The 14747-nt window shown below is 40.0% G+C and overlaps 1 protein-coding gene across 7 annotated transcripts in view; it reads left to right on the plus strand.

Moving 5' to 3' along the window:
- LOC121329871 (serine/threonine-protein phosphatase 2A 56 kDa regulatory subunit gamma isoform) overlaps positions 1-14747 on the plus strand; it is a 31991-nt gene that overhangs the window by 15875 nt on the left and 1369 nt on the right. For 2 of the 7 annotated variants that reach the window (XM_041275841.1, XM_041275837.1), the window contains 12 exons: positions 1948-2147; positions 3660-3770; positions 3982-4074; positions 4178-4308; positions 4858-4917; positions 5801-5909; positions 6684-6737; positions 9824-9994; positions 10551-10678; positions 11150-11251; positions 11798-11870; positions 14213-14335. In XM_041275841.1, coding sequence (XP_041131775.1) covers positions 1948-2147; positions 3660-3770; positions 3982-4074; positions 4178-4308; positions 4858-4917; positions 5801-5909; positions 6684-6737; positions 9824-9994; positions 10551-10678; positions 11150-11251; positions 11798-11870; positions 14213-14335 — 1355 coding nt within the window. Of the gene's footprint in view, positions 1-1947; positions 2148-3659; positions 3771-3981; positions 4075-4177; positions 4309-4857; positions 4918-5800; positions 5910-6683; positions 6738-9823; positions 9995-10550; positions 10679-11149; positions 11252-11797; positions 11871-12463; positions 12504-14212; positions 14336-14747 lie in introns of all 7 variants that reach the window. The other 5 variants (XM_041275835.1, XM_041275838.1, XM_041275836.1 and 2 more) reach the window with 3 other exon arrangements.

A 14747-nucleotide genomic window follows, 5' to 3' on the forward strand; every position in this document is an offset into this window, starting at 1 on the left:
CAGTTTTCATTTAAACATTTAGGTGTAATGACACCTTTGCCTGTGTGGTACACTGACCCCAATAGAAAATATAAACTACTGCAGTTAGGCCAATAACAGTTTAATCCTTTCCCTGTCACGATATAACAGATACACCGATTATGAAACATCCCTTGTGCTACTGGAAGTAATATTTATACAATTGGTGGTTCTATGACTGCAAACAGTTTCTGGAATTCATTTTTGAAAACACAAGACTTGAGTTTCCATTTCTAAATTGATCTGAACATTTATACAGCACACAGACCAACTCTTTCTTTTGACTTGACATTGACGCAGGTTATGTGGTTGCTCTTTATTCTGCTGATTTTATAAAAAGTTCATGCCTAGTGTGATTTTTGTCTTTTGTCACTCTTGTGACTGTGGCACAGCTTGTAATAATGGTGTGAAAACATGCTATTCATTTAAAGGGTTTTTAGCTCATGAAAGTCAGGTTCAGTCTTCAGGTGAGACATACAGACGGACAGAGGCATTGGAAGTGTGTAGACGGTTCCGCTTTGCTGGGGAAATGACCCAGGAAGTGCAAACATACCTGAAAGTAAGGCGTGCAAACGGATATTTCTCTCACCTAAAATGGTATAGGAGATCTTGTGTTTCATCATGTGACGCTGCTGGAACTGTGTACTGTAGTTTTAATTAAATAACTTTTTTTGATCACCTCTCTTGATTTATAATTCGGACTAGCAGTCCACATTTTATTGCCATGGGCAATCTGGCAAGCATTGCTGAACCTGGTTCTGTAGAGATTTAGGGAATGCTTATTGTCTAGAGCCTTTGTCATGAATTCAACGCTTTTCACAACCCCAAATAAACCTGTTCTCGTAATCTGAATGCTATGATAATATTAAATCATCAAGCAATAAAGAGAGAGATCTTGATTTCCAAGAGTGTCACTTTGCGCAACACAACATCATACTATTTACAGTAAAACTATATGCAATACTATTTGAAAATAAGTCTCTACTTAGTCATTACACTTTTACACTGCATAAAGAATGGTGTGGATGTGATTTAATCAGTCAAACACATTCCAGGCAGTGGGTTTGGCACACTTCTATGAAAAGAGCAAAGAGTGCGCCTGGTATGTGAAACCTGTTCGGATATTGGAACGTTCGCACTGCCGCTTCCATCTTGCAGAAAGGGGGAGCAGCACAGCAATCTTCAGGACCTGTCATTCAGCACCTTCTCCGCAGAAACAGAGGTCTGTGACATGGCTGTTTCCCAGCAACATTGTAGAAAACTGTAATTGAGTGTAGCCTGCTTTGATGAAATACTCTGTTAATTTCTGGTGTGCTTCTGGCTCCAGCTACAAGGTGTCAATTCAGTTTGTAACGGTTAACTTGTAAGGGGCAAATTGCGTTTCACAGAATTCATTTTAAAGAGCTATTCAAATCTAAAACAGTTTTCTTTTGTTTTATTTTAATTTTATTTAGGAAGTAATAACGTGTAGCTCTATGTGGGGAAATATATCCTATAGTGGAGATTTCCATGATTTCACAGCAAGCACTTGCACAGTCATTATGCACAGCCATGTGTTTAAGCTGACATGTGTTAATGTTCTTAAGAGTGTTGAGAGAAAATAATATAGCACGGGTGTGTGATTTCTTAATAGATTAGTTACGTGGCAATTTTGAGTTCTTTTTCTTAACCCTTTGTTCGTGTTTGCAGTGTTGAAAGGGTTAATGAATGTTTAACAGAAAAGTCCCTTGGACAGGGATAGAAATGTGTTCCTTCTTAAAAATAACGACAAACACTCCTCCATAAAATGCCTGTTGCACGGCTCACTGTAGGCTGTGACTCAGATGTTTTAGCGCTGTGGTGGTAAATGACTGAAATGCACAAGCTCTCTCTCTCTTTCTTTCTTTCGTATTTAATTACATTTCATTTTTGTAATTCTTAATGTTGTAGATGCCCCTCCTGCGGAGCAAGAGAAGCTGTTTGTTCAGAAATTGCGGCAGTGCTGCGTCCTGTTTGATTTTGTCTCGGACCCTTTAAGTGACTTAAAGTGGAAGGAGGTGAAAAGGGCAGCTCTGAGTGAGATGGTGGAATACATCACGCACAATCGCAATGTCATCACAGAGCCCATTTACCCGGAGGCCGTTCACGTGGTAAGTGTGTGCAAACTGAAGACGACGCACTGCACAGCGTTTCCTATGGCTGGATCCCATGCGAACCAACCCGCTTATGTGTACCTGTAAAGGATTTATTCAATAGCTGCAGTCAGCCACGCAAAATCGTAAGATAACCCCGTTAAGCAGACGAATCACAGCCCTTTTGATTTTATCGTTGTTCATTTTCTTGCTTGGCAGACTTGACTGTACAAGATTTAAATATAGCAATCCCTTTCAGATCATAGCCTATGTACTTTCATTTCTTAGATCAATGCAAACAGAGGAACTATATTAACCACTGTGAAATAAACACATGCTGTCCACCGTTAGATTGTTTGTTTGTTTTTTTGTTTTTTTGTTTTTTTTTCTTGTTAGAATATGAATTGACTTTGAAGTACCACTCTTGGCATCAAAGCCTCATGTTTCATACAAATGCCAATTTATGTATCTGCTTATTGGCTTCTACTCTGGCAGAAGCATGTCTTTGTTAGTGAAGACTGTCATGCAAGCTATCCTTCCCTTGCAGAACAAAGTCAATGTTGGCTACGAAGAACAAGAAGGGATGTATTTATTTTATTAGTCTATTTCCCACAGTTCCCATTCTGGGACGTGTTCAGGCTTTATGGTATTCAAATTATTTGAGCATATAGGTAAGGATTTTACACACTGTTTATTTGCCTGATTTCATTAGATTGTTTTTGATAAGTACAGTATTACTGTGAATTACTGTTGCAGCTATTTTTACCAAATTAAAGTAAACGCTGCGGTGTGAATTCAAAGGTAGATAATGGTATTGCAGGGGAATGAGTTCATGCTGCTAAGGGCCAGTGCTAATCTTTGGGGCTGCAGTGTGACTCTGGTCCCAGCTGCCCTAATGTGCAGAATTAAAGGATTTCTGTTATTCTCAGCTCAGCCCCTGTGTTCACATGACACTTTGCATCTGATTTGGATTGCTCAGGTCAGTGAGTCTTAATGAAATGGAGTGTAGAGAGAGAATGTTATATTCGAGAAGGCAGTAACACCTGAAGGAGGCTGGCTGTCCTGCATTACACTTTCAAATTCTATTATAGTTACTTCTATAAATGTTGGACTTTACCCATTTTCTACAAAGAAACAGTGAATTATTGAAGTGAAATCCAAGTTGCTGATGAATGCAAGTCCCTCTGTGGTTAATGACGAGGCTACAGAGATTAGTCCTGTTCCTCACTACATTTTACAGCATCAGGAACAGTGTTTGTCATCAAAAGGAAGTTTTTATTAAAGCTGTTTTGTTTAAAGCACTAAAGCTCTTAAAATTAATAAATAATTAAATAAAACTTTACCAGTCACTGATTTTCAGTTGCCTAGTTAGTAAAACACGATTTTGGGATTTATATTGTGAATGTAGAGCAGCTTTAATATACAGAAATGTCTAGCCCCAAGAGGTTCTCCCACAAGCATGCTTTGCAAAGCAGTGGGAGTTTGTAAATGTCTGGTCTTCTCATGTGTGTTTTTTCTGTTTTGTCTCAGTTTGCAGTGAACATGTTCAGAACGTTACCCCCCTCATCCAACCCCACAGGGGCAGAGTTCGACCCTGAAGAGGATGAGCCCACGCTGGAAGCAGCATGGCCACATCTACAGGTACTGCAGCTGCCAGCTCCCTACTGTGGGTTAATAGATCAGTGGAGAAACACGTCCTAAGAAGTTCACTGTGACTCTTCCTAGATTTCTGTTTCATTGTGGTGTTTTTCTATTAAATGAGTCATTTCTTTTAAACTGAAACTGCTTGTGTTGTGGTGTTTTTATATTATATGAATCATTTTTTGTGTTTTTTTTTTTTTTTTTTTTGTAGCTCGTCTATGAATTTTTCCTTCGGTTTTTAGAGTCTCCAGATTTCCAACCAAATATCGCAAAAAAATATATCGACCAGAAATTTGTAATGCAGGTAAGGTTTCAAAAACTGTTACTGTCCGTTTTGAATCTATTGTGAAAGAGTTCTGCTTTCATGTCAATTTATTGAGATAATTGTGCGTTTTCTTCCTGTGTAGCTTCTAGACCTGTTTGACAGTGAAGACCCTCGTGAGAGAGACTTCCTGAAAACCACACTGCATAGGATCTATGGGAAGTTTCTGGGGCTGCGTGCGTACATCAGGAAACAGATCAATAATATATTTTATAGGTGAGTGCACAGCCGAGCATGACAATGAAGCAGCACTGAATACCAGCAAGGAATGGGTCCTCTGTGTCGCTTGTGCCCTTTCTAGCACAGCCCTAGAGGATGTGCTGGAGAATTGCACATGTGTTGGCTGTTATTCTGCCAGTTTCTGTGAATAGGGATTCAGGGTTTCATACTTGGTGCTTCCTGAACTTGCATCACAAAACCCTGCTTTTTAGTAATTCGTAAGAATCGGAGGATTTGTTCAATCAGTTATCTTTCTTTTAATTGATGCTCAGGCTCATACAAAATCAATGACACCATTTTTGGCATTCAAAAAAGCAAAAAGGGTAACTGCTACTAATCCACTTGTCCTTTTTATAAAAAAAACATTAAGAAGCACAATGCATAATATAGCAGTAATGTATGAGTTGCAGAATGTATGATGTATTGCAGTGTTTGTGATTGTTTTAATTTCTGGTTTAGTCTACTGCTGTATCCCGAAAGAAACTGAAAACTTAAAATTTTATGGGCTCAAATTCATGCTGTTTTACAAGTATGTTTGTTTTCTAGGTTTATTTATGAAACGGAACATCACAATGGTATAGCAGAATTACTGGAAATTTTGGGAAGGTAGGATGGTTACTATTGCTTATCAAATGCTTTATTGTATAATAGAGATGTGTGTCTTTAATCATCTGTTACAAAATGCTTACTTGTGTCTGAACTTGACCAATTTGAGTAAGTTGAAGATCTGTAATTGAATTGGTCACTAGGGACAAAAAGCACGCATAAAGCATACGGCACGATGTGAAGTATTTTAAAGAGAGCAGACTGTATTTGCTCTCTTTAAAATAGTGCAAGTATCCTTCTGTGTTGTTTTTGTCAGGAAGTAAAACTAGGTTCAGTTTACCTGCAATACACAAACAAATTGTTCTGCTGTAACTGCCTAAATGGCACGAAGATTTGATATTAAAAACTCTGCCGTCTTCCATATTTAATATGGAAATAAAAAAAGTTGTTGTTGCATTGGAGAGCTTTGTAGCTGATTTATTTCTTCCAGTCCATTGATTGTTTCCACTCGACTCTGAATCCATTCATTGTGTTTTGTTTTCTGACGTCTCTCTGCTCGGGTGTCTTGTATTTTGTTTATTCCTCTGCCAGTTGTTCACATGCATTAGGTATTGACAGCAGCGTTTCTTCCTGCATTCTAATTTTATCCTCTATTATAACTTGTGGTTTTTAGACTTCCACTACTCGCCCTCATGCCACCGTAGAAAGAAGTTGTCGAATCTAAGAATCAGCAGCTGAAACGGTTGTGTAACTCTGGAGCTTGATCTTAGCAACCGAGAATGATGCATAATGTATCAAGTGTACTCTTAAGTGCTAAAATACAGTTCTGCAATAAAGAAGATGGAAGGAGGACCAAGGTCATTTAATCAGCTTCAGATATATAACAATCAGCTCAGGAAAGTGTGGGAAATTGTATCTAATTTAGTGTTTGTTTTCCTTACAGTATAATCAATGGATTTGCCTTGCCATTAAAAGAGGAACACAAGATTTTCCTGTTGAAAGTTTTGCTGCCTTTGCACAAAGTCAAGTCACTTAGTGTCTACCATCCACAGGTAATGCAAATAAATAAGCCATGACTGGGCTTTTCACTGCAGGATCCTTGGATTGCCGAAAGTTTAGAAACGGCATTTTATTTCAACTGAAAGAATATAACCGCTTCCTTTTTTGTGCACAATAACTTCATGCTATTAGTTGCTGAATTCTATTCCTTCTCTTGGAGTAAAGACTATTAAAATGAGAGACTGCACATGGTAAAATAAAAACCCACAGCATGTAGCATTTCCATGGGATTCTTTCCATGTGTATTGATCCTGTGCATCTCAGACAGGAACCCGTACCTTGGTGTGCTTCTGTCAGCGTGGCCTGCTGTCTGTTCCCATCAGTTCTTCATTGCACTGCAGTGCTGAATGAGTATCTTTAGGGTTATGCAACTGCATGGTTTGAGGGAGCACTCTGATTGGCTAGCAACATTCTATCTGGACAATACTGAAATGCACATTCACCTCAGTCAGGCAGAGTCTTACCCCTTAAGTAATGCTCCACTCTTCTAACATCTGTGGATAGAGTGTGGCCTCACACAAATGGCATTAAACTCACACTGGTACCTTTTTTAAAAACAGCTTTAAATGTCTAGGGTGGAATTTGATCAAATTAAAATGATAGGAAAGCTTATATAGATGAGATTAGCATTGTGTCTAGCTGCTTGATTTTGCAGATGTTATTTTTTTAAATGACTAAGTGCTAGACTACAGTTACTGCTGTAATATACAGTACTGTATGTACTGCTGGACTTTTACAATTAATATTGCTTGTGTTTTTTCTTTTAGCTGGCATACTGTGTGGTTCAGTTTCTAGAGAAGGACAGCACACTCACTGAACCAGTAAGTTTGTTTCTGGTTTGGTTTTGTTCTTCTCTTTCCTAATGCAGTTTTGAGATGTTTTAATTAATATCAGATACATCCGTTCTTGAATAAAAAGTAGGATTTATCATCTGGCTTTGCGAGTGCCAAAGCCAGTTTGTATGCATTTGCTACAGTACTTATTGTGAATGTCTAATATGGGTGAATTAATCAGAACTATTTCCATGTTCTGTTTAACAAAATCATTTAAGTGAAGTGCTTTGGCACAAGCATAATGGTATTGGAAGCTAGCTGGTTTATATACAGTAATTGTGTTTCTGGTTTCTTTGGCTACCATGGCGTGTCAGATAACACATTAAATGACAGTACACTACTGGACAACCCTCTCGTGCCTAAGGTTAGTGAAAGTATCTCTTGAGTGGTAATGCACAGGTCTTGAAATGGCTTCGGTACAGCTGGAGACAATGGGAGGAAATGAGACAGGCCTGTAATGGTTTTAACATTTTCCTGCGGTGTGACACTAGACCATGAAATTCGCCTGGCTGTGACAGTGTTACACACAGGTGTATTTTATCTGAATTCTACTATTTATATGTAATTTAAAAACAAAATCTACTTGCAGGCATCCTGGCAGCATCGAATAAATTAGAAAAATAAATGTGATTCTTTTTATTGTAGCAAAAGATATTTAGCTGATGAGTAGTAAAATACGAAAGGGTGTGCTAGGACCATTCTTCAACTTTATAATACCAAAGCCTTCGCTGTAAATGTAGAGAATCTACTTCCAGGATTGAGTTGCAAGGTATTTATTTCCCTACTGAGTTTTTGCTTTTGTAATTAAACTCTTGTCTTGGATCCCACAACCTTGCTTTGTGTATTCTATCCATGCTGTTATATTTGACTCCTTGTATATTACGTAGATTGTAGAAACAAGTCGCAAAAATTACTAAGTTCAACCTAATTTATCTATAGGCAAGTTCAGATAGGGTTATTAAAATTGGAAGATCGCTTTCTGAGTTTCACACCTTTCTGAGAGCAGCAGATTTATTAACATGGAGGCTGGAACTGCAGTAAAACAAACACGATGGAGCTTTCTTTAATTTCTTTTCTTTTAATTTCTTCTTTTTTTAAGAACACTGTAGACAAGTTGCCTCGCGGTGGTTTCCCCCGTCTATAATTGCAATCGCTGACAGTGAAGTGCTTTATCTCTGGATGCAGGCTGAAGCAGAAACAAAAATATTGTGCCTTAAAATAGAACGCTATTAAAAATGACAGCCCTGTTTGTACAGACCTTATTGCAGATACTTCTGCTTCTAAGATAAGCCGACTGCTGTCACTGTGCTATATTTGGCCTCATGTAGGATTACTACATTTGCATCTGGTTGAAGTGATCAACGGGCTTGTAACCAGGAGGTCCCGGGTTCAAATACCAGCTCAGCCATTGACTCATTGTGTGACCCTGAGCAAGTCACTGAACCTCCTTGTGCTGCGTCTTTCGGGTGAGACGTTGTTGAGAGTGACTCTGTAACCGATGCGTAGTTCACACACCCTAGTCTCATATCTTGTAAAGCACTTTGTGATGGTGGTCCACTATGAAAGGCGCTATATAAAAATAAAATAAAGAATAAAGTATTCTCCAAACACACAATTTTATCGTTCAGTGATTATGTATTTGTAAAAGAGGAAGTCATGCTTGTGTTTTATACACTATGAGTGTAGTTTTGGTTTGATATCTTGTTCTGTTGGTAGTACAGTATCTCCATAAATACCAGCAGCCTCAGTGACTGAGAGCAGGTTCTCATGCAAGCTCCCAAAAGTGTTTACCATAGTGATGCACAGCACTGTTGGTATTAAAGCTGAAGCGCCTAGTGCTGTTGAGCAAAAGGAAGTTTCGCTAATGACACTTTTTTGACAACATCAGTAGAGCTGTCTTACTGTAAGGGAAAAACATTTAGTATATGAAGCCCTTTCTATTTCTAATGCAAAATCTCTTGACAGACTCGCTGTTGCAGAAAGTGCATCCCTAGTGGTCATTTTTATACTGACCTTGTTGCAGAAATTCCACCTTGCTTGGGCTTGCTCAGAGATCATCCCAAAGTTAAAATATGTTCGTGATTCAGTTAAACCCGAGTTCAGTGAAGAGATAACTTACTTTATTCCTTCCAATTTAAGATGCAATTTTGAAACCAGTTTGTCAACAAAACACGCGACTGCCAGCGTAAACAAACAGCAACGTGACTGGCTGTCAAAGAAGCGTCATTAGCTTCCTGAGGAATTCGAAGAGAAGCGCGTACAGTTTCAGCATTTCATTATTAGACTCCATTCTAACCAACAGTACCAGCTTGGACAGAGCAGAAATGCTGATCAGACCACAATATTTTTCAACCTGCCAAGCAATATCACAGTTCACAAAAAGGGAGAAAAACGGGTGTGAGTAATCACGAATGGGAATGAGAAGCAGCTCATAACTGTAATGCTCTGTGTGTGATAGCAGACTGGGAATGAGAAGCAGCTCATAACTGTAATGCTGTGTGTGATAGCAGACTGGAAAAGAGAAGCAGCTCATAACTGTAATGCTGTGTGTGTGTGATAGCAGACTGGGAATGAGAAGCAGCTCATAACTGTAATGCTCTGTGTGTGATAGCAGACTGGAAATGAGAAGCAGCTCATAACCTTAATGCTGTGTGTGTGATAGCAGACTGAGAATGAGAAGCAGCTCATAACTGTAATGCTGTGTGTGATAGCAGACTGGAAATGAGAAGCAGCTCATAACTGTAATGCTGTGTGTGTGATAGCAGACTGAGAATGAGAAGCAGCTCATAACTGTAATGCTGTGTGTGATAGCAGATGCCTGCAAACTGTCTCTCTACATCATTTTCTTACAGGCGTACTTGAGCTTGTATTTTTGTAAATTCATCTTTTATTTATTTTTTTCCCTCAAATTAAGGGTGGGAAACCTGGGCTGCATCTTAAATTCGAGACCGTCTTAAATTCGAAGGAATACGGTATAATGTACGGTGCACATTTAGAGAGGATAAAATATTTTTGCACTATATTTAAGAACTGAAATGTTTTTTAATTTTTTTAATTTTATTTTTTTATCTTAGGTGGTTATGGCACTTCTAAAATACTGGCCAAAGACTCACAGTCCAAAGGAAGTGATGTATCTGAATGAACTCGAGGAAATATTGGATGTAATCGAACCCTCAGAATTTGTCAAGGTCATGGAGCCTCTGTTTAGACAGCTGGCAAAATGTGTTTCCAGTCCACATTTTCAGGTTCGTCACCAAGCCTGCAGTATGCAGTGGTCAGCTTATTTAGAAATGTGCCACTGAAATGCCAGCACTTGTACTGTTTGTGTTCCAGGATTTAATATTGAAGGGAGACCGGAAGTGCAGTCAGGCAACTCTTTCTACTGAGAGCAGAAACAATAAAGACGAAAAAACAAACCACTCCCAAAAGCAGTGTGTGTTACTGCAAAGAGCGCACAATAAGAGCTGCGAAGCAGTGTCTGCATTGCACACTTCCTGTATAAACATCCTGTCTGTGTTGCTTGTAGGCAGAGAAATGTCATTTAATACAGTAGTTTGTGTGCAACCACATTATTTATAGTTTTCTTTTGTGCAAGCTGAACATTAACTGTTCAAGGACAGAATGCTGAATTAAAAAGGGTATTTATTGTGTGCTAAAACTGTTTTTAAAATATATGTTAAACTAGCAAGTGGCCATAAATGTGAATGTGTTACAAACCCGTTTGTGTTGTAGTTTTACCAGCCGTTGTATCTTGCATGTTGACTGTTGTATTTACAGGGTAAGAAATGTGTTTTTGTTTAGGTGGCAGAAAGGGCATTGTACTATTGGAATAATGAGTACATTATGAGTCTGATCAGTGACAATGCAGCCAAGATCTTGCCCATCATGTTCCCCTCCCTGTACCGCAATTCAAAGACTCACTGGAACAAGTAAGATGACTTTTAATGTGTTCTGTTTGTCCAGTGCAGCCAGCTTTAGCATTTTTCAAACCAATGTAAAATTGACTTCCTGTTGTGCACTGTTTACCACAATACACTACAGGGCTATCTGACCTGCACATCGAAAAATAGTGAAATATTGAAAATGGTTAATCATTTGGGGGGGGGGGGAGTACATGGCAGTTTAGTCTGATCTAACTGTTAATTATTAGATCATGAAATAACGAGGGAGCGCTGTAATTGAAGTGTGCTGGTCCTCCATCAGGGTGGAGAGGCTGCATGTTTCATCCCTAGCCATAATGTGATGGATGAATGCATAGATATCCTCACATACTGAAGGGGCAGCACTCTTGACACACCAGTCCTGTTGGCCCCTTTGCAGCTGTGCTTTGCTCTTTTTAATTGTTTTTCGTTGAGGCTGCATGAATACTGTTATGGTTTCATCAAAGGTTTCATTTACAGGACCATTCATGGTTTGATCTACAATGCTCTGAAGCTCTTTATGGAGATGAATCAGAAACTGTTTGATGATTGCACTCAACAGTTTAGAGCAGAAAAAAATAAGTAAGTAGAATATTCTATTCATGAGAGATATTGGCAGTTGCTTTTGTGGTCTTCATTGCCTTGTAGTAAAGGTGCGTTGTATGTGGCTCATAGGCTCATGTATTGCAAGTTAGTGAGTTCAGTCATTTGTTTTCAGCAGTTCAGCATGAATGTCTTGTTAATTAATTTTAATGTAACCTCGATTATCCGGAGCGCCAATTTGTCTTAATAAAGGGGCTTGCTAGGGGAGTTCTGTTAGTTGTGTCTACAGCTGCATTGTTTTGTGTGTTGATCAGTTATTGTACCATGTGCGTTAAACATAAGCATCTGCTGTCTTTCCATGCATTTGAACATGAAGCTGTTCTAAAGTAAAACATTTGGGATGGTTTAAAATGTTCAAGATTAAATCTGCAAGACCCCTTAAACCAGTGAAGCTGATTAAGTAGCGCAGGGAAGATTTGTAGAGCAACTGTGGGAAATATTATTCAGGTGTTGCTTACAGTTTTTTTAATTACTGTCCTGAGAATAAAAATCGGAAACACTCTTTTTTTGTTTTGCTTGGTCTAGAGAGAAACTAAAATCAAAAGAACGGGAAGAGGCCTGGGTGAAGATAGAAAATCTAGCCAAATCAAACCCACAGGTATGTATATAGGGTGCAGGTGGGGCAGGGGTGTGTATGCAGGGTGCAGGTGGGGCAGGTGTGTATAAAGGGTGCAGGTGGGGCAGGTGTGTATGCAGGGTGCAGGTGGGGCAGGGGTGTGTATGCAGGGTGCAGGTGGGGCAGGGGTGTGTATGCAGGGTGCAGGTGGGGCAGGTATGTATATAGGGTGCAGGTGGGGCAGGTGTGTATGCAGGGTGCAGGTGGGGCAGGTGTGTATGCAGGGTGCAGGTGGGGCAGGTGTGTATGCAGGGTGCAGGTGGGGCAGGTGTGTATGCAGGGTGCAGGTGGGGTAGGTGTGTATGCAGGGTGCAGGTGGGGCAGGTGTGTATGCAGGGTGCAGGTGGGGCAGGTGTGTATGCAGGGTGCAGGTGGGGCAGGGGTGTGTATGCAGGGTGCAGGTGGGGCAGGGGTGTGTATGCAGGTTGCAGGTGGGGCAGGGGTTATGCAGGGTGCAGGTGGGGTAAGTGTGTATGCAGGGTGCAGGTGGGGTAGGTGTGTATGCAGGGTGCAGGTGGGTCAGGTGTGTAGGAACATTTTATTTGCCTGTTTTTTAAAGTACTCTGTTTCTGCAGCTTTTCATCCAGACTGACACTAATCGGGGAAACGTTTAAAGCAAGTGTCTCCTGATTTTATCCCTTAAATGTCGATGTGTTGTAACTAAAGCTGTCTGTTTGATTTGTAATGAAATTGACTGTACCCTAGATATTGAGTGAGGTTAAAACTGTGGGTGGGTGACAGCAAACCAAGCTAGTTCTTTGCACTATTCAAATTATATTATGTTGACTTCTCTATCTGCAATCCTTATATTTTTTATTTTTTTCTAAATAAATCCTCATAAAACAGCCTCACTACTCCATAAGAATTGGCAATACGATTATGGTCCAAAATTAGCGATAATGGAGATCTGTGATAACAGCCATCATAGTTACACAGACTTGTATCTAATTAGTACAGATGCATACAATAAACTACAGAATCCCTCTCTAGCCTTGGTTAGGGTTATTCATCCACCAAAAAAAAAATATATTGGCAATTGAAAAAATGCAAAGCCATAAATAAACAATATCTTGAGATTTGAAAAGTTGTAACTACAAACCGTTGGGGCTTGGACAAGGCTACAAACGTTACAGGCTGAAGAGGGGTGGCTGAGGGAGGAAGAGAGGCAAGTGTGCAGAGCAGGTTAGTATGCTCGCCCAACCAAAGTCTGTTCCTTAAAGGAAATATATACTGCCGAAATTTTAGTTTGAAGTTTATTATTATTATTATTATTATTATTATTATTATTATTTTTATTTTAATTCTACTGCTCATAATTCACGCAACAAGCCGAATGTGTTAGTTATGGACTGAACAGCCACAGGCTCCTGATTGCTTCAGACACACTGGCAGGGCTGTGTGCATTTCAGTGGTCACAGTAGGAACAGCTACACGGCAAGTAAAGCCATGAGGGAAGACCATCACCCCACAATACCCGCTCCCTGGCGCTGGACAGATCGCTGCAGTCCTCCTCACACGGGATGAGTGACGAGAGCACAAAGCTGCAATGCATTGAGGCCCAGGGAGCAGTCAAGCCGGCTGGGAAGCGAGGGACAGAGTGGTTTTGTCTCGTCTGCCTCAGGAGTGCGTGTCTCATGTTGATTTCAGTTTGGTGTGACGCCGTGAGTGAAGGAAATTTTACACTTCACGCGTCTAGTGTGAGGAGGGCCCAATGGTCTCGGAGCATGTGTGTGATGCAAACAGGCTGGGATTTGGCTATGCTGAATAATATTTTAGCAGCCCTGTAAGAATGCAGGTTTATCACCAGCTGTACAAAGCAGGTTACTGGTGTCCCAAGGACAAGGTACATTTCTACCGCATACTGAATGCACCGCATTACCAAAATAAGCGTATTCCATGAATTATGAGCAGTGGGTATAAATTAGCCTGCATGTGCCATTTTATTTTTGAACATACAGGTTTTGTTTTATTCCTGGCAATAGAATAATTTAAATCCCCCTTTTTTTTTTAAATGGTTGATTAGGTAGCTACACGTCGATTTTAAGAAGAAGAATCATTTTCAGCAGTATGCTAATTGTTCAGTTCAGACTAATGTTCTTCCTCATCTTAGTTGCCAGGCTTCTACAAATGATCCTGGTTCAAACGGTCATTTTTAGTCTTCCACCCATCAGTGAATGTGATCTCTTCCACTGTGTATACTTATGGAAGATGGTTTCTGCATTCCGTTTTAAGTTCTCTCTCTCTCTTGTTTTAACCTCTTGAGTGCTCTGGCCTTCTCTTTGCTTGCGACTGATCATTTTTATTTTGCTTTTCTTTTATATTAGTACACTGTGTGTGTTGATTCCTCTGGCCTCAATAGTCCAGTAGCAATGGAGACAGATGGTCCCTTGATAGAAGATGTTCAGATGTTAAAAAAGACTGTAGAGGAAGAAGCTATTCAGGTAAAAGCAAGTTCTGACGTTTTATATGAACCTCCTCTAATGATAAAAGTAACTGCCGCTAAGCCTCTTAATGGCAGGCCAAGGACTGAGCACTGGAATCAATTACATTATGTAGGATGCAAGGTTTTGCATGCATCTGAGGGTGGAGTGACCTGCCACACCCAAGCATGTTGCTCGTTTCCATTAACTCCCATGTACTGCATTTTCACTTTACTTTGTGGAGCTGTTCAGTGTGGCAGTGTTTGCCTGGCTTCAAATCCGGCTACAAGTTTGACAGTCTCATCTTGCCATTGCTGCAGAATTGTGTGTGTGTGTGTGTGTGTGTGTGTATGTATGTCAATGTCATTTGCTGCGTGCCCAGGATGGCTTTGAAAATGGGATGGTCCATATCTCTACAGCACCTTGAGTGACGAGGTCA

The sequence above is a fragment of the Polyodon spathula genome, chromosome 17 (genome assembly GCF_017654505.1).
Source record: "Polyodon spathula isolate WHYD16114869_AA chromosome 17, ASM1765450v1, whole genome shotgun sequence".
Taxonomy (NCBI): domain Eukaryota; kingdom Metazoa; phylum Chordata; class Actinopteri; order Acipenseriformes; family Polyodontidae; genus Polyodon; species Polyodon spathula.